Source organism: Colius striatus, chromosome 1, assembly GCF_028858725.1.
Source record: "Colius striatus isolate bColStr4 chromosome 1, bColStr4.1.hap1, whole genome shotgun sequence".
Classification (NCBI taxonomy): Eukaryota; Metazoa; Chordata; class Aves; order Coliiformes; family Coliidae; genus Colius; species Colius striatus.
Genome location: NC_084759.1, coordinates 134,553,888 through 134,576,865, shown reverse-complemented (window position 1 = coordinate 134,576,865; position 22,978 = coordinate 134,553,888). Strand labels below are relative to the sequence as shown.

Sequence of the window (22,978 nt, the reverse complement as noted above, 5' to 3'; positions counted from 1 at the left end):
TTTCCATTTACTCAGGTTTTTTTTATACTGTAAGGCAAGGCAGGCCAATTTCTAATGCTTTTATTCATGTAGCAAGAGAAAAAAAATCCTCTGGAAAGGCTTAATTTTCTCTTGAAAAACTAACAGTGACTTCCACACATACAGTTACTCATCTTTCAAATGAACCACTGGAACTGTTTACTAGTACAGAGGAGCAGTAAAAATAAACAAAAAGCAGTCCACTGGGGTTTGTTTTTTGGATCAAAACATATTTTGTTACAGATAGGATGTGACAGCTGTGAATTTTTAAGAAAAGTCACTTTGACTTGATTCTTTGTGATGTGTACATGAAGATGTCAGTGGATTACATCCATAAGCTGACAATGTAACATTTTCTCCACTTCCCCTGATTTCTCAGAAGTGTTTTCAATACTGTAAATTATATTTTTAAAGTCAAGTAATGTGTCAAGCCAAGTCATAAATACATGTAGCAGCTACTCAACTGAGTTGAAGGGCAACTTGAAACTAAATTGGGCTGTTCTGTAAAACTAAAAGATTTCAGTCACTTTGACTTTTTAACATACACATGGGATTAGACTACGTTGAAGTAAAGAATTAATGGCACAGTTTTAATGAAGAATTATATTAACTAACTAAGATGCCCTTGTAGCTACCCAAAATAAGATTTACCCTGGCTTAAGAAGTTTTCGGGGTTTTTTGCTGATTAAAAACCAAAGAATTTCTATTTGAACATAGAATGTGCATTTGTTCTTTCTTTTGGGGTATCTCACTACAACAGGTAGTTAAATGGCTAACAGAACACTGCAGTGCTGTTCACAGATGGACAGGCTGAAGGCAGGGACACAGGGGAGATTAGACTGGAGCACAAAAGAAATCCTAAGTTGGAAATGAAGAATGTGGTAGAGGAGTAAGTTTTAACATCAAACAACTTCTTTACTAGCATTTTCAATATCATAGTGCTGGTAACACTCAAGTTCTGCAAGAAGCACTAAGCAACACGCTGCCAAAAAAGGAGAAAAAAGATGATGGTGTCCACATAATTGTAAGAGAAGGCCTTGTCTCAGAGGGATTCCATTTAACTTGATGTGCAAGCGAAACCACCTCATTCTCCCAGAAAAAGAATCTATGCACTCCCTTGCACACATGCAAAAATGAGCACCATTGAAAAAATGCCTGTTAGTATTGCATAAAGAGCAGAGAAGTAGATCCTGTATAATGCCGACAGAGGACCCCTGGGCAGACCTCTCCTTTTCAGGACCCCTGAGGTGTGTTGGGAGCACCGTGTGCAGCACAGGGCCATTTGGTATCACAAATGACCTACACATTTGGTGTAGGTCACTTCCCGCTTTTGCCCATCCCACGTTCCATTTATGATGCACCTGAATTTCCTACTGACGGGAGTTGAGCAGACCAGTATAAAAAAAAAGCAACTGAACTTCCACATATTCAATTGTGCTGCAAAGTAAGAGAAATTTTATTTCAGTAACTCTGAGAAAAGGTACTGGTATTCCTGCTGTCTGCAACCACCTCCCTTCCCCAGCCACCCTGTGAAGCAGCAGCGGGCCTGGTGGGAGCCCCTGCAGCCCCACAGTCACATCCAAGAACATTATTGCTTCCCAAGCTCAGAAAAATCTCACCTGACACACATATCCATGTCTTTGGGTTTCAAATGCTATGCTCAGGATCATAGCAAACGTTTCATTTCTTAAGTAATTGAATCATCATATGCAACTCAACTTAGTAAGTTACTGCTTAAGCAATCAGCAACTGCCTCACACAATACACTCTCACTGTGCTGGTTTTGCTTCCTGCATGTATTTTTTTTTGCTCCACTGAAGTGTTCAGGATAAAAAAGAATGTTGCTCTTTTTGAGCACAATAGATAATGTGCTGTTACACCAGAAGGCACTGAGGATAATGTGGAAAAATTGCAACAGGTGCTTTTTCTGACAAGGCAGACTTGTGAAAACCCAGTTGTGAAGCAGGCAGGCAAGTTGGATGCAACCATGTTTTTTCCTGCCACTTCCTCTCACCTTAAAAATGAGCTAATTTATTGCTCTGTTTGAAGTTGTCTTCCCCTAGTGGGCAAAAACAGTATGAAGCTTTGCATACTCGAGAGGAGACAGCTGTCTGCCTGTAGCTATGTGCTAGCAAACAAGGTTTGGTATCAATAAAAAAACCTCTTATGAACAACAAGTGTCTGCTTGAACAGACAGAAGTGTTACTGGAACTACTGTTTCTAAAGAAAACTGAAGCACTAAACCTACTAATCTAACATGTGGGAGGGGACAATCAAACCAGATGAATACTGACCAAATTCAAATAAATAGGAAGGGCTGTAGTAAAACATCTCAGCCCCTGAGTGAGAACACACTGGCCTAAGGCTTACAAGTACTTATTTTCTGTAGAGCAGTTACTGTAAGCTCAGTGTTTCTTATTCTGACTATACACAGGATAAACCAACCAAAGTTACAAAGCCCATCACAAGTACCACAGAGAAGGCAAACCTACAGCAGCTGCTGCTGCTTCTAAAGGAAGAGAGATAAAAAGCTCAGAGACTTAAGTGAAAAGTGTACATTTTAAGATGGGGCATAGTGCTTTCTCAGGAGGGGCCTCCTGGTTTTCAGAAGCAGTTTCAGATAAACAAAGAGGCTCTGAAGAGCCTCAGTGGGGTGAGAAGCACCTGTGAAAACTTCAAAGAGTGAGGCTTTGGGAAGGCCCTGGTTGCATGTTCCAGGTTGGAGTAAGAGAAAGATAACAAGAGGGGACCAAATAAGCCTCATTTATTTCCATTGCTATTGCAAACAAAAGCAAAAGCTAAGTAAGGGTAACTCAGCACTAGTTAGGGAAAGGGGAAAGAAGGCCCTGCTAGGAGTAACAGCAGTTTTTCCACTCCAACCTACCTATTAGCCAAGTTCAGTCCTTGCCCTCTAATTAAAAGTAAAACCAGCTCCTTGAAGAGTTACTGATGGCTGTGCTGTAAAGACAGGATTTTGATTCTCAAGCAATTTTAAACTCAACCTTGCTTTACCCTCTGCTTTTAGTATCCAGTTGCTTGGGACAGTTTCATACAGCATTGGCAACATCCAAGTGCCCTGGACATAAGAAAACAAAACAGCTTGAAGGCAAGTCACCAAATAAGCCAGGTCATGTTGAAGTCTCTCTGACAGCAACACCAGAAAGATGTCAGCCAGTTAGTGTATTTCACAGGACTGAGTTTTTGTTTCAGGCTGGCATTTCACAAAGTTTACATTTTGCTCAGGCTTGCAGCCGCAAATGGCAGAGGTGCTGAGCATAACCAGTCTTTCTCTCAGAGGCCTCTGGCACATGTTTTACAAAACACTCAGCAGCTGCGCCCCAAAAAACGTTTTGAGTGCTTTACTACCTGACTTAGGCAACATTTCTACCAACCAGTTGAGAAGACCGAAGAACAATACTGTTTCTGGCATGGACTATTAGGGTGGAAGATCTGTACCACGTTGTTGCTCCCAGGAAGGAAAACCACTTGCATAGGACATGTAACTGCAGAGGTGGCAGAGAAACATGTATTTTATGGACTGCTGCTATAATTTCCCAAAACCTGCTCCCAAATCAATACACAAGGCTAGGCAGAGGTGAGATTTTGTCTTCCTCTCCTCTGAAGTACATCTATGGAAAGCATGATTTGTCTTGATTTTCAGTCATGCTTTCCCAATGCTTGGGGCAGCCGATAGGCAAGCTGCCTTATACATTTAGCACTCCCTGAAGTAGCAGTCAGGCTAGGATGGTTTTGTTTGTGGGTTGTATTGTGGGCTTTAAGGTGAGGAAGGAGACATGAGAACAAAGGAAGAACTGTTTTTTGAGAAGATCAGTGTCCAGGTCCACTTGTGCCACAACTTGTTGAACTGCTAGGAGAAATTACCATGGAGGCAAGGGAGGAAGAAGAGGGTTTCTGATGGAGATTACTTGAGGCAGGACTGAAACACATGCAGACCTCAGAATGCTCTGCAAGCAGCTAAGAAATACTGTGATGTGATCATTGCAGCATTACTACAGTGCAGCAAAGACTTCAGAAAACTCAGTTAAAGAGGGGTGCTGGAGCCACTATGGCAGGAGAATTCCCTACAGCAGGAGGAAGTTGATCATTATCATCAGAGTCTGGAAAGCTTCAGCTCTGTGAAGCATCAAAACACTTGATTCTATAGGGGAATTGCCACCTAGAAGAACGTAGCTTAGACTTGGATTCCCCAGGAATGTGAGACAGTATTATTTTAAGCCAGAAAATCACCAGGGAGCACAGCTAATTCACCAAGGCAGTAAATGAGAGATTCTGCAGTCAGAACAGAGACATGGCAGGGTAGGATCCAGTCTTCCTTGTGCAATGGCTTCATGGGGTACACAAAAAAAGTCTTAAAAACTACCCCATCAACACCCCAGTGGATCAGCTGGTGTATTATGATTATTATTATCACTGTTATTAGGGCTTACAGAATGTGGAAGAAAATTCCCATGCCATCTCTCAGAAGTATTAAAAAAATAAATATATTAAATCCTCAAGGCAGGATCTCAGAAAGAGTTCAAAGCCCAATTCTGACATGGACTTCTTATATGATCTTGTAGACTAGTTTCTAGTCAACAAGCAGATGACAACCATTTCTTTGTCCTCTAGAACCTCATCCAACAAAGATATGTACAGAAAAAACAGCCTCTTTGAACCTCATTCTTCCTCATAAACACCCTCTCACAGCCTGAGTATTACTGCAACTATAGAAAATCTTCACAATAGATTAGCTAAGCTCCCCCTTACCTCATGCCTTCAGAGGTTAAGGTGTTTTTTCAAAACAAATTATCCATCCAATGCCAAAGGCAGAAGGCAAAGTTTTAAAAGCATTACTAAATTCAAAGAGACCACTTTCATTCCAATATTCTTTCAAAAGACATCTTTATTACAAAAGACATAGAAAATTTAACTTCTTTCTTTAACAATGTTAATCACAGTAGTTATAAAAACCCCATGGTAAACATGTTTAAGAGCATTTGTAGAGTAAGTAAGTGTTTGCTATTTGCCATCACTACAGCAAAGATGTGCTCAGTACCAGCATGGTAAGGGCAGTCAGCATCAGCCTGCCAGAGGCCAGCAGGGAAAGAGCTCCTCATTTACCCCCATGTGCCACACAACAGCACCGTGAAGCAGGACTCAAACTGAGTAATTTCAGCCTTGCTCTGCTATTTGAAGCCAATGTTCCAGCTCCAAGAAATCACAGGATTTCTGTCTTTCAACATCAGATGAGCTCAGTCACCTCAGATACTATGTCATTAAGCTTTTACTCCTTAAAGAAAAATGGTTGCTACATAGAATAATTTTGAAGTAATTACTTTCTCTTGCCAGAGTGGTTTAACTTTCAACTGAGTCTCCAGATAAAGTTCTTTTGCCAGTTTCCCTAAAGTTGTTTTTTATGTACTTAGTACCAAGAATTTAAAGTAGTGGTCGAGAACTTAAGTTCCCCCTACCTAAGGTAGGGGTAGTTCCATACACGTAGCAGAACAGCCATTCCCCTTCATACAGCGAGGACTAACACACTGTGCTGCTCACACTAAGAGTTTAAAGGCATTGAGAAGAATAAGGAAGAACCACCATAACTTGTATCAAGATAGAGGATATAAGAATTCAACCATCATTTAATGCATGACAGATGCATTAAATAGTAAATAGTTAATGTGAAGACCAGGACTGGGCATGAGTGGAGCAAGGGCAGGTAGAAATCAAGGCCAGCCTCAGGACTGCTTGTTCATTTATTATGTGACCCAAACCCACAATGCTCTGGTTTGCTCTTTGAAAATGGTTGTTTGTTTTGTTTTAAGGAAGTAAATAAAGCCATCACATGAGACTGCAGTCCTTCACTGAACATAAGAGTGATCCTGTATCCATTCTCATACTACAGCCTGCTTTGGGCAGATGCAATCCAAATTGGGAAGGAATATATTCAGTCAGCAAGGATCCTGGTCAGTATTTTACTAGCTGGATACTGTTTTCACCTCTTAAAAGCAAAATTAAAAGACTGATTCATTAAAAATAGAAACAGTTAGTGTTTCAACCAGTTTAAGAAAAAAACTGCCATTGGCTACAAAGAACTTATTTAAATGTTTTTTCTTTTATATCAGCACCAACAAAACAAAAAAAAAAGATATTATACCAGAGCAGAAACAAGACACAAGCTGTTCAGAAAGAAAACAAGGAAGCAAACCTCTTGTGTCCTCTTAGCAGTCATCTCTGCACAGAGACCAGATGACCAGCTTGCTACAGAACCATCCCATCCAAAAGCAAGGGAGAGTCTTCTTGTCTCAGATCAGGTCCACTTCCTGAGCCCCAGTGTGCCTACTTAGAATAGTTAATTCAGTGCAGTTTACGTTCAAGTCATTTAGTTTAGCTTGCAAAGTTCAGTAATACCTCTTGGAAACAATTGTGTCTGCAGCCATACATTTTGTACCTCTATTAGAAGGTGGTATTTCAGTTCCACTGGATGATCTCCTTCTGTGTATGGTCTTTATTGCTCATCCCTCGCAATTTGCCAGACTGCTCACCTTCAAGAGCCAATCAGGCAATATTTCAGCAGTGGTTTCCACATTGTGAGGGAAGAACCAGTGTTGTACAGGCTGCTTTCTAAGGGTTGTGTTATACTGAACATCAAATTAGGTCACCATGAGATAAATACCTGTACTTGACCATTAGTACAAGATATTGCAGCTAGGCATACATGTTACAGCAGGCCATTGAGAAAAGTCACAAAACAGCATGTAGTGTACCAGACAGATAACTTCTCTTTCAAGCTGGGCAAACATGATCCTCTTAAGCAGGACAAATCAGCAGTGGCAAATCCTGCACCACTGGCTGGTTCGCTGGTGATCTCACCACTCTTGGATTCTTCCTCACTGTTCCCATCAGTTGTTCAGCAGGTTACAGAAGCAGTGGAGTTCTCTCCCCAGCCGGCTGCTCTTTCTGAAAGAAGTCTTTGATATGCAGGAGCTTGTTATGGATCCTCTCTCTCAGGGGAGGGATATGATGGCTAGGATCTAAGACATTGGTGCTTCTGCGCTCCCTTTCCCGCTTCCAGGTGAGATAGGGGTGCGGGGGGAAGGGCACTTCGCTTCTTTCTCGGCGAAGCTGCACAGTTACCCCACTGAGGGCCAGCATTGCCCACACTGACAGGATGATGAAGTCTGAAAGAGAGCAAACAAAAAGATTCCTATATCAAAGCAGAACGCTTCTTCCTTTCCCAAGCACAAACACTGAACCAGTTTAGCAACAGATAGGAATATAAAGTAGTGTCTGTATCCTCATATGCCTTGAGGAACTCCATGGAGTGTGTTAAGTCACCAGTTTAGACCTTTTGACTGCCTGCTCTTGCAAACTCATCAGCAAGGTGGCAGTCCAAGCCTGAGAAGCACCTTTCACAAAGGCCGCCATCACATTACACCTGCTGGAAAGGCTGGTGCTCTTCAATCTATTCAGTGTTTCTTTTGGAAGACTAAAATTTATCATCTGGGTGTTAAATATCACACTGTACTTACTGTGTTCTTTCACTGTGTTCTTCTTTCATCCCTTCCTAACCTCACCCACCATTTACAATGGAACCAAAGAGGCAGTATTTGTTTTTTTAAAAAAAAAAAAGTCTTATGAGCAATACTCACCATTTGTTTGAAAAGGCACATTGGTGTAAGCTCTGTTGAAGTAATCATTGAGGATCCTTCTGAGTAAATCTAATGTGATATAAGCCAGACTTGTGTAGATATAACAAGCAATAGCTAGGATCACTGTGTAAGAGCCTACTACTCCAGAGGCCAGGATGTTCAGCTAGAGAGGGAGAAAACACACAGCTTTATAAGGCTGATAAAACACTCTTTATTATGACATCTCATTAAAACAGCAAAAGTCAACTTAATGCAAATGTTAGTGGATGCTACATGTAATACCACGAAAAGGCATTCCTTTGCATGTAGGGCTGGAACAGGAACTCCCTAGAGCTGGTCCTGTGGCAAGCTTCATGAAGTTGTGTTTTCTATACATATCTCACATTTTGCATTAAAAAATCTGACACCCCTTCCTCCCTCCTCCTGAAGTGACAGTACAGATCACTTACAATTCTTGGACAGCCAACAAAAAGCACTGGAATCATCAAGGCTACAGAAGAGAAGGTCACCCAGAACACCACATCATCACGGAAGACCCTGTAGTCTCCTGCACAGACACCACATGCCACAAGTAATTTATGAGTTAGCAAAACATTTATTTTCTTGCAAATGATGGGAGGCTGAGCTTTTTCCTCCAAAGATTCTGTACATTCTCAAATATCTAGGGTACGGTATTGATAAAAGCTTAGCTGGAGCTCAAATGCTGGTCATTTAAGATGCATTGTAGCACAGTTACTCAAAATAAGAACAGAAAAGAGCATAGGTCCTGTAGTCTAACACACAACAGCAGATTTTGTACGTGAAACAAAGATTTTCTTTTTATGAGGTACATGTTACTTACCTGGTAAGAATGAAAGCTACCAGAGTACTTCCACACAATAAGAAGCCCTTTTGTTGCCTAGAGTCAAACTAAATTATAAACCCATATAGAGTATTAAGCAAGTGCAGCCATCACAACACCACAAAGCAAAGTCATCTGGCCTTAAGAAGAGTAATTAAGTCACTCAAACACTCTTTGCTACCCCTGCTTTCTAAGGCCTGTCAAGTAAACAATGGGGACAAGCTGACCCCCAACAGATTCACCATCTCACTTTAACAAAGAGCAATGAGGGACTGCATTGATTATCACAGAGTTGTGGCTTGAATCAAGCACAGGTGACTGGAAAACACAAGTTTGACTCTTACAGTGCAGTGGTCCCAGAACCTGGCACTGCAGTATGGTGAAAGTAACAGCAAGAGCTTAATCCACAGTGCCTTTTTGCCTGAAGCCTCCGAGTTAGGCTGCAGATTTTCTACTGTGACTTGTTCTGGATAGAGAACAAGATAGACAGGAAGTGCTTGCCTGGAGCAGAGCTGGTGAAATGACGAACTGCTAAAATGGCATGCAGATGAGGCTTTTCCTACCTAAGCAAGTTCCCTGCAGAATAATCAGTTTCCTTTTCCCACCAGTGCAGATTGCCTAAGTAGCTTTAACCACAGCACACCTGAAAGAGCTTCAGGTATGTCTCTATTCCTCCCAACACTGAAAAGGGAAAATGAAACATCACACTAAGATACACTAGACAGTAGGATTCATCTTAGACCCTTGCAGTGTCCCTGTCATACAGCAAGAACACATCACTCAGTGGCCAGCACTTTGCAGGATAGTATTTCTGTGCATACCTAGTGGAGTAAAGAAGACTGTTGATGAAAAGAGAAATCCCAGCACGAGTCCAATAATAAACATACAGAGTAAGACAGAGCCAAATCTCCACCAGCTTGCAACCAGGAAAAGCCCTCCTGTAATTCCAGCTACTGCTGTCAAAATAAGACGCTCTGAAAAAGAAAAGGGAAATTCCACCACTCTGAAAACTGCAATAATGTAATTCAGCAGCTTCACTTACATGTTTGATTTTGTTATCTAATTAAAGCTTTCTGAAGAAAGCCTAACAAGAGGATCAGTACTTGCTCCATGCACTCAGACTGCAGTCTGCAACTGAGAGTGTGCTACTGAAAGAGAGGCACAGGATTGGAATTAAAGTCTTGCTACTATGTAAATTAGAACCTTGAGTTCCCAGGGCAGTTACAGTTGCAAGAGGTAATGCACATGTATCAAACAGTAACTATGAGATCAAGGCAAACGGAACTAATTCTTGTCAGTCTCACAAGCAGCGTGCTGACCTTCCACTTCATTTTACAGATAAAATCTGGATTTGACCCAAAACTAGGTCCACCCATTATGAAATAGGAAGTATGTTGAAAAATTCCAGAGTGTCTAAAAACCTGGATCTTCCTTGGACAGATACTTAAAATTTGTCTTGTATAGTTGCCGCTCTTAATTCTGTATCACTATTTGAGGTCAGAAGCAAGTTACTCTGTTGCATATGTGACTATTATCGTAATCAGACCACAGGTCAAGTACTCAGGTATCATTCTCCTGTCCTTCCTAAGACTGGCCAACAGCAAGTGAGATTTCACTTAAAAGGATTCATAACAATACTTTGGGAAGAGCACAGTGTGTCCTGACACATCTACTCACCATCATAACCAAGGCTAGTTACTCTTGTAATGAATACAAAGAAGAAGAATCCTGCAAATACAAAGCCCATGAAGAATAAATCTAGGGAAGAAGGGAAAAAAAGATAGTAAGCTGTCATATCGCTTCACATCAAGCCCACTTCAGTACATTTCCAGACAGTTTCACATTACAAGGAAAGAGCATATCAGCTCACTGGTTGAGAAGCACAAAAGGAAAGCCAGACAACATCTGGTTCTGGAAAGTTCTCAAGCACTTCAAATAGTCAAAAAATGACATTTTTATATTTTTATTTCTCAGCATGCACCCTAGTTCTGCTTCTGTTCTTTGCATACCAGAGCTTAAAAGCTCTGGATCTGTAAAAGCAAAGCAGTGGACCTAATTGGCATGTAATCACTATGAAGAGAATCTTATAACACCACTGTTACAAGTTACATTTATGAAATTCCAGTTAGACTTATGAGAAAGACAACAACAACATTCAATACCAGTTTTCCAGAATCTGTGACCAAAGAAGCAAGTGAAGAGACCAAGAACAGCGAAAGCAGTGAAAAATATTTTCGTAGAGAGTTTGCCTACAAGGAGAAAGAAAGGGTTACTAGAGCATTGCAGCTAGTAGCTCAAACAATGAGACTAAGCCGACTGATAACTTAGTATCTGCCACTTTTTTCAGACACATAACCTGAGCTGATTTGCAGTGCCTTGAAGTAACCACTATCTTTATAGAATCTCCAACAGAATACTGAAGCAGTCCCGACCTGATTATCAAGAGCTTCCTCCTCATTGTAAAGATTCAAGCTTCTTTAATAGTTCAGTAGCTGTAACTTGCTGCTTGTAATACTGATATAGCTTTACCTGAAAATTCTCTACTCAGCTTTAAAAAAAGTAGTGACATCCAATCCTCTATAAAAACTGGTGCTACAGGATTAGTGACCCAGACAGCAGCTACAGTATTCACTACTGCAGCCTTCACCATAGCCTCCCTTTAATATACCCTCTATGCAACAGAAAGGACGTGTCTCATCTCTGTCTCCTAGGCAAAATACTTGCTGCTATTTAAAACAACTTAGCCACATTTTTCTAGTCCATCACTAGAGAAAAGGGTTAAGCCTAGATCATTTGCCTCATGTCATAAGACAACACCAAGTTTGACAAGTTACTTGTGTTACAGTATATGAGAAAACAATCACGAGAATAAAACTTACTTTATGAACCATATTCTACCCATTATTCTTGTCCCTTCCACAGTCATAACAGCAGTGGCAGCTTTGCTCATCTTCTGCTCAAATTCTGTTGTTATATAGCTTTGTACAAAGTAGCATGACTTCATAGTCATTTCACTATGCTGGCATTATCTTCATGCTTACTTTAGGTCACTACCTCCTTTTAAATTACTTTTAAGTTATGATTCCTGTTAGCACCAGAATAGTTACAAAAATCAGGCTGGACCCTGATTTAGTTCATATTTTTTAGCTCAGTTTCACATGTAGCATCTATAGTTCTACAAGTGATTTAAGACTATGCATTCAATTAAAATGGAAAAAGCTAGAATGTCACAAAAGAGCTGAAATCTATATATTTGCAGGCCCCATATTAAACCTCAAGTTAAATCTCCAATTCCTAGTAGCTCTCCTCAGCATCCTTCTGTTTTCATTACTCTAGAATTTCTCAAGACTAGACTCTGTTATAAAGAAACAAAATGTATCTAGTGTAAACAAGAGCACAACCATCTTGCAACAAGTTGGCAAGTCCCAACTTACTGAGGGAAGAGCAGTTAGCCACCAGGTCAGCAAAGCTGCAGGCATATGTATGCACAGGTATGTATGCAGCAGAAGTATTCCAAAGAGGATCCCATACTATGACATTGTAGATCACACCTTGTCCAGGAAGTGAGGAAAAATAGACATTGGTCTTGTCATCAGTTGTCAGCGTAAGCATCTGGAACAACAGAGAATGTTTTATTGCAAGGAACTGCCTGTCACTGTTGGCACATTGCTATGTCCATATAGCTGAAGGAGCAGCTCAAAGATTATCAGCAAGAACTGAAGGCTAGAGCTCTCTTACTCTGAACCCTCTCAGTATTACTAACTGAAGCATTGAAAGCTTACAGGACAGATTACACTTCCTCCAATATTACTGTGTTTCTGACAGGGGAGATGATTCTCTCACTCATGTTTTGCTCCTCCCTAGTTGAGAACCTAGTTCAGTTCCCCTGTTAGTGTACTAACCTAGATCTGGTCTCTGAAGCAGGCAAGGCTACCATTCTACTCCCTAGCAAGGCCAGACAGGTCATGACAACCTAGATTCTTCTCTCTCTGTCCCTTCCTATCTCTTTGCAGAGGGGTAGACAAACACACAGCAAGTGTTTGCTCTTGCATATACCAGATCTCTTTTTGACACTCCAAATGTGACCTGTTTCTAGTCTAGTTCCACTATACTCTCCTCACCCTTGTATTCCCTCCCATTTCTCAGGATGTGAGGAGGCCAGTACCCAGGCATTGTAGGAGACTATCAATCTGTCAGAACTAGCTTAACTTTGGGTTTTACAGGCACTCAGGGGCAGTATTGCTATAGGCAAGCTGGCCTCAATGCCACTGATGGAGTATTCAGCATGCAGGAAGAGACTGATATGAGAGTTTGTTTCATTAAGAAAACACTGCAAGTCAGAAAATGTGTCACAGATCAGTCACTAAAATCTACCTAATTTCAGAGCCTATGGCAAGAAGCCTCAATTCTGCCACATTTCAGGTTGTGCTGATGAGCCACCTCTATCCCAGGAGAGAGTGGTTGCCCATTCACATACATCACTCACTGGATGTTCCCTAGCCAGAAATCCCAGATACATACAAGAAGCCTGAGGCATCAGCAGCTTGCTTATGTCACCACTCCAGGATGATAAGCACAGGGGAGGAGAAAAGAGAGTGCCACTACCCCTTGCCTTGTACACCAACACTTCAGACTTACTTTAAAGCCATTAGCTTTGATACTTTGCACCTCGGACATCTTCCGTATGTGATTCATGAGTACCATCTCTGAAAGGTCATTCTCTGGTAAGAAGTACTGGTAGACATCATAATGTAGACGCCATCTGGAGCTCTGACCAGTCCCTGAATCACAGGATGGTGGGTTTGCTCCTCTACAATTAAAGAGAGATCAGCTATGTGTCCCACACAAGCCTCCAGATCTTACCATTGGTTTTAAAAAGTTACCTTGACAGTATTTGGCTTCTGCTCTTTAGAAATTAACACCATCAACTAATTCAAATCTAGACTGTAAATGTTTGAGAGTAGAGACTACAGCACTACCATGTCGAACTACCCTGACACAGGTAGTGTCTGTGCTGGTACCTGCCTTTACACTTCCAGGAGCTTTCTATGAGTTACCATAAGGAACTTGCCTAAGAATTGCAAGAGGTCACAAGAAAGAACAGGTTCACTGTTTGTTTTTCCAAGTATGTTATATCTACAGCTCTGAACACAATCTTCCTCATTCTCTGCCTATCCTCTATGACACCAGGCATCACTCAAGAAATAATGCCTTCAAAGTTGAAATCTCAATATTAAACAAAACTCTAGGTCATTATCATGCTTCAGCACCAGCAAAAGAACAAAATTTTCTATAATACATAACTGCTTCTCAAGCAGATTATGTCATTATGAGGAATGAGAAGAACCAGTATGTGCTGACCACTTGCATATCTGAAGTTGTGTAACCTCTCCCACAAGATACAACTCAACTATTATGCCTCTATTATCTTTCTCCCTCCTCATTTCCCCATTTATTTCTGTTTCTTGTGGCAAACAGGATTTGTCATCAGCTACCCAGTCAGCCTTCCCAGCAGAATCTTATTTTATGACCTTGACTAAGTACAGGACAAGGGAGGTGTTGCTCAGTGCACTCAAGTTTTTCCACACACCTGGTATATCCCAAGTTTGCAGGGGCAAACTTGATGTGTATATCAACCAGTGTATAGTCTAGGTAAATATTTGGATCCACTTCCAAGTCAAACTCTAGATTGCAGCCACCAGGAATAGGATCTAGAACACAGAAAAGATAGCTTTAGTAGTTGTCACTTCCCTCTATACACAGCAAGAAAAATGCATAGGCATAGTCTGTTTACTGAGCGCATAAAATTGTCAGGTTCTAGTCCTTCAGATAACTCAAGTAGTTTCACCACAGTCTAAGCCCTCATACACAGTAGTTTTCTACTCTTAAGACTGAAGTCATGACAAGACTATACAGCACAACCCACACACAACTTCCAATTCAGCAGTGACATGGAATTTCTTCAGCCCATTTTAAAACAATTTCTGTCATTTTCATACATTTGTGCCATCAAAGCCTAGCACCTCTGAAAGGTCAACACTTCACTGCACAGTTAACTTTGTATTAAATAGAGCTGGTATCCTTTAAGAAGCAGTGAGAATGTACCTTTCTCCATATAGGGGATAGAGATAGCTGTGCTGAGCACCTGGCTAGCATCCAGCGACTGAAGATACCATGTACATATGGTCTGTTGAGGCCGAAGGATGGAAACCAGTCCTTTGTCTACTCCAGTTCCTGAGCTGTTCACAGATGGATTCTGAACAGAAACAAATTATATAAACAAGCAAGCTCTTTTTGAGAAGATTTCCACCACAGTTTCATGTCTTGCACAGGAGTCACATTCCTACTACAAACCTGCAGGGCACACATTTCAGTGTCAGGTGCCACAGATGAGACATTCAGCCCTTAGCTAGCTAGTAAAAAAGGAAGATGGAAAAAAAGAGCTGGAAAAAAGGAAGTGGCCTCTGACACCACACAACGCCTAGTTCAGGCTTACCCCAGCAATACATTTGAGACTACTAAAGAGTGAATAGTCATAAGCAAATCACAGAGAAGTCTAGCTAGTTGAAGTCATCTGCTGCACAGACTAGCAAAGGTGTAAAATGACTGGAATATCTCTCACAAAAACTTGTGTTATGTTACTAAAGGACATCTCACTATATCCACCAGAATGGAGACAACTGTATGGCAGCTGGCTTAACACCAGCCATACTAGAGAAAAGTGTTTGGGGTCAGGTCAGCTACTGATCCAACGACCACAACTACCACCCATTTCAGAAACAGGGGTCTTGAGGAAAGATCAGGCAGCAATAGGACTGTCACATTCATGTGGCTGGCTAGAATAACCAATTGACTTGCAGTCAAAACTATTTTTAAGCAAGACAAGTTTTGTTCAAGTGCTTTTTTCCAAGAAGTTATCTGAGATAACACTGTAAGAAAGCACTTTGGACCTGGCAGGCTTTAAGGTCTGGTTCAGCTTTATATTTCCAGAGGCAAACCAGTCCTAAAAGCAGTATAGCCATATTTATGCATTGCTTACCTTGGCCTGGTAAGGCCCAGGAACGCAAAGAGGGTCAGAATCAACAGCACAAGATTCTACTGGTGATAATCAAAGACTGAATAGATGTAACAGTAATGGCTTAGCCCTGTAATCTAGATACTTCACCGGTACAAAGATGACTGAGTGAGTTATGTCACAGGTTATTCATCTCCTGTGCTTTCTAGGATGCTGCTTGTCATTCAGTATATTTGCATTTGGAAAATACTGATGAGGAGAGGGAAGTTGGATGGCAGCTGTCAGATCTCCATCTTCTACCTTCATCTTAGTCTGTGTTCTGCTAAAATACTGTGTTCTGCTAAGAAAATTTTTAAAAGAAGATATTTTAGATTGCATCTCAATTATGGGACAAAACTGTATAGCAGTGTCCTAATTTCATCTGGGGTAGTTAGTTTTCTTCCTGGTAACTGGTACGGGGCTGTTTTGGATTTGTGCTGAGAACAGTGTTGATAACATGGGGATGTTTTGGTTATTGCCCAGTAGCACTTGCACAGTGTCAAGGCCTTTCCTGCTTCTCCCTCCGCCCTGCCAGTGAGTGTGCACAAGAAGCTGGGAGGGACCATGGCCAGGACAGCTGACCCCAACCACCTGCAGGGCTATTCCATGCCATAGAATGTCATGGCCAGTACATGAACAGGGCAGAGCTGGCAGGGAGGAACAGATGGCTGTTCATGCTTTGGTCAACAGGTGGTGAGCAAGTGCATTGTACATCACTTGTTTGGGGTTTTTTAAAACATTTTTTGTTACGCTACTTTTCATTACCATTATTATGTATTATGTATTATTATTATTATATTTCATTTCAGTTAGCAAACTGTTCTTATCTCAATGCATGAGTTTTACTTTCTTTTGTTTCTCCTCCCCATCCCACTGGGGTGGGTGGAACAAGCAAGCAGCTATGTGGTACTTAGCTACTGGCTGGGGTTAGACCATGACAAGCAGTAGGCATGCTTATATTGTTGGCTACAAGTTGCAGCCTTCACTGGAGTATTATGGAGGAATTTCTCTATGTGCCACCAAAGGAGAATTCAATTCAGGACAAGGAGCTGGGATAACAGGACATCATATCTGTAGTGGCTAGATCCAAACCATATAAACAGCAAACCACCGAACACCACAAAGTGATCAAGTTTAGTGTACAAGGTATCTGGTCAAATACTTATCCTGAATCTGTTTTTAATTTGACAAGCCAATGGATAGTAGTCAGCAGTCACATGTCAAAAGCACAACTTCGACCAAGAACAGAGCCTTGAAACATTTTCCAGCAAGCTGTAAAATTCCTTTAGCATTCAGTCCACCAAAACAGAGTTATGACTTGTAGGTACAAGAAAGGGCTTCTGTAGCTAAAATAATATTGTCCAAGATAAGGTAAGATATTCACAGTATTTATACAGCTTCACTGCTATATTCCTACATGTACTAGAGCCAACACCTTTGCTGAAAGAAAAGTAACACTTAAAAATGGAAGTGACACTCTTATCATACCTTATCAAAAGATATCACCACATCACTTTGCTGGGCATGCACCTGAAAAATAATGACAGTCACGTTGCTTGCAATGTTTCTGATAACAGCTTCCACTGGATTGGTCTGGTTAAGCAGCACATTTCTGAATTTTCCCAAGGAGAGCTCAAGAAGACCTGCATTACAAAGAAAGGAAAACTTATTTTATTTTGTCCAGAAGGAATCAATTACCAAGGGGAGCCTGGAAGCTTCTAGTAGTCCAGTATTAGTCAGTTGGGAACAGAGCTGGCTGTTGTTTTATGCTACTCATCCTATAAGCTGTATTAAGTTTTCAGAGGCTACTATACACAGAGCTATACCTACAAGAGCAGGTACAGCTAGAGAACCTGCAGTGCAGCTCGGCATTCACCTAAGCACATAGGGCAGGACTCCCTGCCAGGAGCTGTTTGATACAGCTGAGCTTTCAGCAACAGACCCCAGCTGCAGCTAAGCAGCTACTGCAACCAACAGCAAGTAGCACTCGGTAGAGCAAATATGAGAGGATACCAAGGACTACTTGCTCATTAGCACATACAGGTGAGTATGCTTATATTAGCCAGACAAAGTGCACTATACTTTTTCAACTTTGAGTGAGTTCCCAGTCTATAGGAGTTGGAGTCAGCTTCAACAGTGCAGAGTCCAATTTGTAAACTCACAAGTGTATACTTTCCGACTTGCAGCTACTTCATGTCTTGTTCCCAACATTATTCTTTATTAGAACTGCTACAACCTGATTTTTTTAATTAAAAGAAAAAAATCAGACTCATTTTTCCAAGACACAAACAAGACTATTTCTTCTTATGATGATCATAATCCCATGATCCACTGTCATTTCAATTTAAAGAGAAGCACATGACCTAGGATATAAGATTCTTTGAGAGTCAGCTGTGGTTCATCATTCAAGTCCAGCAAGAAAGCCTGGTTTTTTCCCCTGTGCTGGGCTCTTGAGTGACAAGGGACTTCAAGGAAGGAAAGAGAAACAGCTGAGCGGAAGTGACAAGATTCTCTTTTCCTGGTGGTTAGCAGGCAGAAGAGATGCTTCCAGAGCATGCAAAATGACTTTCAGGTTTTTCCCTGAACTCCCTTGCACACACACACAGTAGTCCAGCAGAGCTAAAACTTATCAAGCCTAAACACGTATACAGTACTTCCTCAATTAGAATTGTCTCTTCTAGTGTAAAGGGTTGATATCATCTAGTACTCCAAAAGAAGTAATCAACAGCACCATACTACATGCATTGTTGTTGACAATTCTGGTGGTCTCCTATTCAAAAAATAGAAGGGATATAGTCTTCTCATCTGAAACCATACCTAGTACTTTAACTCCTTTCGTGTTATTCTTCACTCTCTCCTGCCAGAAACTGGCATCTTTAGCCATCTTTTTGCCTCTTGATGATATATAAGCAGAGGTGAGCTCCTACCTTTATGACTCTTCCACTCACCTCACCAGCTGAGGAAGAAAGCAGAAGAAAAGTCTAACTCATTTTATCTTGCTAACTTCAACCTTTACATGCTTAGTCCCAAAATGCAGTTAATACCAATACTTAGGCATCAGCGAAACCCCAGCTGAAATATGGAGATCATAAACCATCTAGAAGGAAAAAAACAGAAAAAAAAAAGCCTGTCTATTTTTCTGTCCCATCATCTGCAGTTCAAGTTAAGGTAGGAAAAAAGTTTCTGCTCCAAGTTTTCAAACAGTAATTAATGTAAAATTAGTGCTACAAAACAGCTTTGTCTTTTCTTCAGTTTCTGACAGAGGCTTTGAGCGGTATTCAGATAACCTCCCTTTCACAAGGCCTCTTTCCTCCTTAACTCTTAAGTTCTACTAGAAATGCAACTAGCAGTATGAATGCTCAGGAAAAGCATTCAAAAGGCACAGACTGTACATCTATGGACTCAAATTTGGAGTGAAAGTTGAGTATGCAGGAAAAATATTTTACTTTGATCTATATGACCAGTTTTCTGAATGACAAGATATCCACACTTAGACATTCTTTTAATGAGAAATCTGAAACCATATACAGCTTCTCTGTGCAGTATGTCAAGTGGAAAAAAACTGCATTGCTCTGTCTTGCTTCTCATCTCTACTCTGTACTTGCACCCCAAGGCCTCCACATAAATAAGAACAGATTTGTCAGCAAGACAAGCAGCCACTGCTTCAACATGATCATGAGACTCTACATGTCAGAGGCACTCTCTCAAGTTTAATTAGCATGGTAAGTTAAGGCACAGTGTTTTACACTGCTTCACTGTTTGCATAATTGCTCCTAAAACAGTGTGTATGGCATATTTTAAACCAAAGTCTGGACAGAAGAGTATGTATTTAGTTTGAAGAACAAGAACGGCTACATCCATCAGATGATTATTTTTTAGCTTGTTCACAGGCTCCTGGAACCAACTTCTGGCCAGGCTTGAAAGATGACTAAAAGAAGAGTTCACAAGTGCTGCAGAGCAGCAGAATCTTCTAAGAAGTTTGCTGGAAAAGCAACTGATACATGGCCACAAACTACAGCACCACAGCACCTTTCCAACCTTCTCTTTTTCTGTCATTTGAATGAGTCACTGGTGGTGCACCGAGACAGAAGAGGAACATGGAGAGCAAGACAAATTTACCAATTCACAATTTATCAGGCTTAATGCCACTGCAAGTTCTCAGACAGACACTAGGCTGAGCTACACATATTTCAGTGTTGTCAACGATTTGAAGGACAGATACCAAAACCTCCATGAACAGGTAGCACTGGCCACAGCATGCAAGCTGCTCCTTTGGTGAGCTTGATCTCACTGAAGTAACACATCAAACAGGACTGCAGGTTTGGCAGCACATACAGCAAAGAGAACATCACCACAGAAGTGAGGTAGTTGACCCAGTAAGTCAACAACAGAGCTAGGAACAGAAGACAAGCATCACAATATTTTTTTATTGCTTCACTCACTTTAAATAGTAAAGGTCTGGAAACACACTTTAAGGTGCCAGGCTATCCCCTCTTCCCCACCTTGTAGGGAGAAATATGATAGTCACTGCACTTCAGAGTAGTTTCATGCTAGATACAAAAAAAAAAAAGAACTATTACAGAGACTATCAACTGAAAATATGATTAAAGGAAGTCAGCATTGCTGAAACTGAACAAGAACAAAGCAAAGATGGAGTATTGAGTGTGTATTACTCGTTACACTAGTATCAATACAAAACAGGAGCACACATAGTCCAGCATATAAAATATCTGACAAAGAGGTGGACAACAGTCTACTCCATCACTCTGCATTATATCTTTTTTCCCCCATGAATGGTAAAATTTGTAAAGACAGCAAAGGAATTGAACCTCTCTGAGCCCTTCTGAGATCAAAAGTCATTATTCCTAACTCTATGCAACAAGGTAATCAACTCCACAGAGGCTCAGCATCTGTTATCTGTTCCCTGTGACACGCAGTTTCCCACACAAGCACCACTCAGTTTCCCACACAAGCACCACTCAGTTTGAATGGTTTCCATTCTGCTTATTCAGTACCAAGCACTCAGTTCATTTGATGCTTTAAGAAACCACATTTCCGGCTTCAAGAATCAAGTGTCAATCTCCATCACCAATAACCAGTTAACCACAAAAGGTTCTTGATGACATCTATAAATCCAATTTCCATGAATTCAGACAACTAAAGAAACACTACTGCTGCCCATAGAGAAACAATCTTTACCTGCAGAGCCATATTCAAATATTACACCTGTCTCAAAGAAGTTCTCCACAGTCAGAGAAAATGTATTTCTATTTCATATCAACAAATTTACAGTGGATATGCAAATAACTTATGTAAGCTTTAAGAGGTAAGAACCACCTTCCAGCATGGGGAAGATGTCAAGAAATAGTCACATGAAGACATTTAATGGAGATGAAATGCAAGCTCACTGAAAACCAGTTTGAGTATGGAAAACATGACAGAAAAATCTAACAGAATAAAGGCAACAGCCATATTCTACCAGATCTGAAAGACCATGCCTACACAAATGCATAGCAGAGTCCTGCTACTAGGTCCGTGTCTCCCCACAGTAGTAAAACCCCAAATAAAAACAACATTCATCTCACCTCAAAAAGAAGCCAGATGTATGTAAGCTTCTAAACTTCAATTGCATGTGTACCAAGACTCATGCTTAAAGCACAGTTTGACGATAGCCACATCCTGTGGCACTATCACCAACTGTACTTTTCCCATTCCAGAAGACTATTCTGTTCATTAAGTTAGAAGTAATGAGAGTGTCTACATTCTGAAAAGTGAGGGAAGAAGTACTCACCTCACCTGCCTACAGCTTTACTAATCCACTTTGATAATCAGTCAGAACATGGAAGACCTGGCCTTAGTCACTGTTGATTAAGATGTCACTTGCATGTCTGGGCAATAATGCATCAAGATGCAAGGGACCAGCTGTCCAGTACATTCAGGTAGCTGAATTAGTCTGTGTCAACCTCCTAGTCTGAATTTTTTTTCTCTGTATAGACTAAACAGCTAGCACAAACTCAGCTCATGCAGATAAGCCCCCTTTCTGAGGTGGGCATTGACCAATTCTGATTACACTAAATTCACTTTAGGTTTTCCAACACTAAGCAACCTCATTTGGATGTAGCAAACAAGGCCAGTTACACTTCTACTTCATGAAGGTGAAGCTCCTTGAAAGGTAACAAGATGGCATCTCTAGCCATCTTTTTGCCACTTGATGATATATAAACAGAGGTGAGCTCCTATCCTCATAATGCCTCCACTCACCTCACAGCAGCGGAAGAAAGCAGAGCAAAAGTCTATCTCATTTTATTTTGCTAACTTCAACCCTTATTTGGTTAGTCCCAAAATAAAACAATTCTGCACAAATACAAAGTTTGAAGAGATGCTGTCCATCAGAACCTCAGAGAGTAGTACAGGCCAATAGTATTTTACTTATCAGCACTTTCAAAATGATGTAGGAACTTCTAGTATTAGAAAACAGCAGAGACCATCACTGCAAACCTGCATGTCCAAGACTGAATAACCACAAGACAAATAAGTGAACTATTAAGCAAGTGTCCTTGTTTAAAGGGCCTAATGATCACACATTGGTACACAAATTACATAGCTTATGAGCTTTTCATGTGGAAAACACTTTCTCCCTTCCCCCTTCAATTTTGCAAGGAAATACAGCAACAGACTGCTTCAAGGCAAAGTAGTTAGCTTAGACCCATATTCATTTTGCCTTTTTACATACTGAAAACAGAAAACTCAACACATGACTCATTTGCAATCAAGTTCAGGAGACAAACTGCTTTTCAGCATATTTTAATGTAAAAATTAAGATATGAGAACACCAAACCTTCCTTCTCAGACCTACTTTCCACTATCAGGTGCCAAGTAGAAGCTTCTGGGGCCTGCAAGCCTGAAACACTTGGCTTTTCACTAACATCTTGGACAGGAGAGTTCAGGGGGGGTGGGGAAAGAAGCCTTCCACTCTTGAGACTGATTCAGGGCAATGTCATTCAGAGTTGCAAAGTATCTCAAGAGTAGATTTCTCATTTTGGACAATTAAGCTTCGTTAGAGGCAAACTTAAAAATAAACAAAAACTAAGATGATAAGGCTTTCATCAGCCTGAATGTAAAGAATTGTTTGCTTATCTCTGAGAGGAAACTGATAATTTTATTTCATTTATTTGAATAGGTGAGAGTTTAACCAGAAGAAAGTGACTGCTAAATCTTCATAAACCGTACTCATTATAATAAACTTACCTCTGGAGGCCTATTTTAGGCACACGCAGAAACACAGAGGAATTACAAAAAAACCCACACTCAAAACTGTGCCAAATAAAGTCAGATTACATCAGCATGGCCAAGAAGTAATTTTAGGAACCAAGCTCCAAGTTCTAAAGAGTATAGTCGATTTCCTTAGTTTTATAG

General features: G+C 40.8%; 2 protein-coding genes across 9 annotated transcripts in view; one reads left to right on the top strand and one right to left on the bottom strand.

The window, feature by feature from the left end:
- The window catches only part of TM7SF3 (transmembrane 7 superfamily member 3), a 29,538-nt gene that overhangs the window by 3,984 nt on the left and 2,576 nt on the right, over positions 1-22,978 (bottom strand). For 2 of the 7 annotated variants that reach the window (XM_062008667.1, XM_062008676.1), the window contains exons 2-12: positions 17,051-17,092; positions 14,614-14,764; positions 14,099-14,219; positions 13,147-13,318; positions 11,943-12,120; positions 10,671-10,757; positions 10,186-10,266; positions 9,330-9,482; positions 8,117-8,214; positions 7,668-7,830; positions 4,960-7,196 (exon numbers count right to left, since the gene is read on the bottom strand). In XM_062008667.1, the coding sequence (XP_061864651.1) occupies positions 6,934-7,196; positions 7,668-7,830; positions 8,117-8,214; positions 9,330-9,482; positions 10,186-10,266; positions 10,671-10,757; positions 11,943-12,120; positions 13,147-13,318; positions 14,099-14,219; positions 14,614-14,764; positions 17,051-17,092 (1,509 nt within the window). In that variant the 3' untranslated portion in view covers positions 4,960-6,933. Of the gene's footprint in view, positions 1-4,959; positions 7,197-7,667; positions 7,831-8,116; positions 8,215-9,329; positions 9,483-10,185; positions 10,267-10,670; positions 10,758-11,942; positions 12,121-13,146; positions 13,319-14,098; positions 14,220-14,613; positions 14,765-17,050; positions 17,206-22,978 lie in introns of those variants that run through there. The other 5 variants (XR_009819810.1, XM_010200030.2, XM_062008654.1 and 2 more) reach the window with 5 other exon arrangements.
- FGFR1OP2 (FGFR1 oncogene partner 2) overlaps positions 1-22,978 on the top strand; it is a 37,309-nt gene that overhangs the window by 13,296 nt on the left and 1,035 nt on the right. The window lies entirely within an intron of this gene.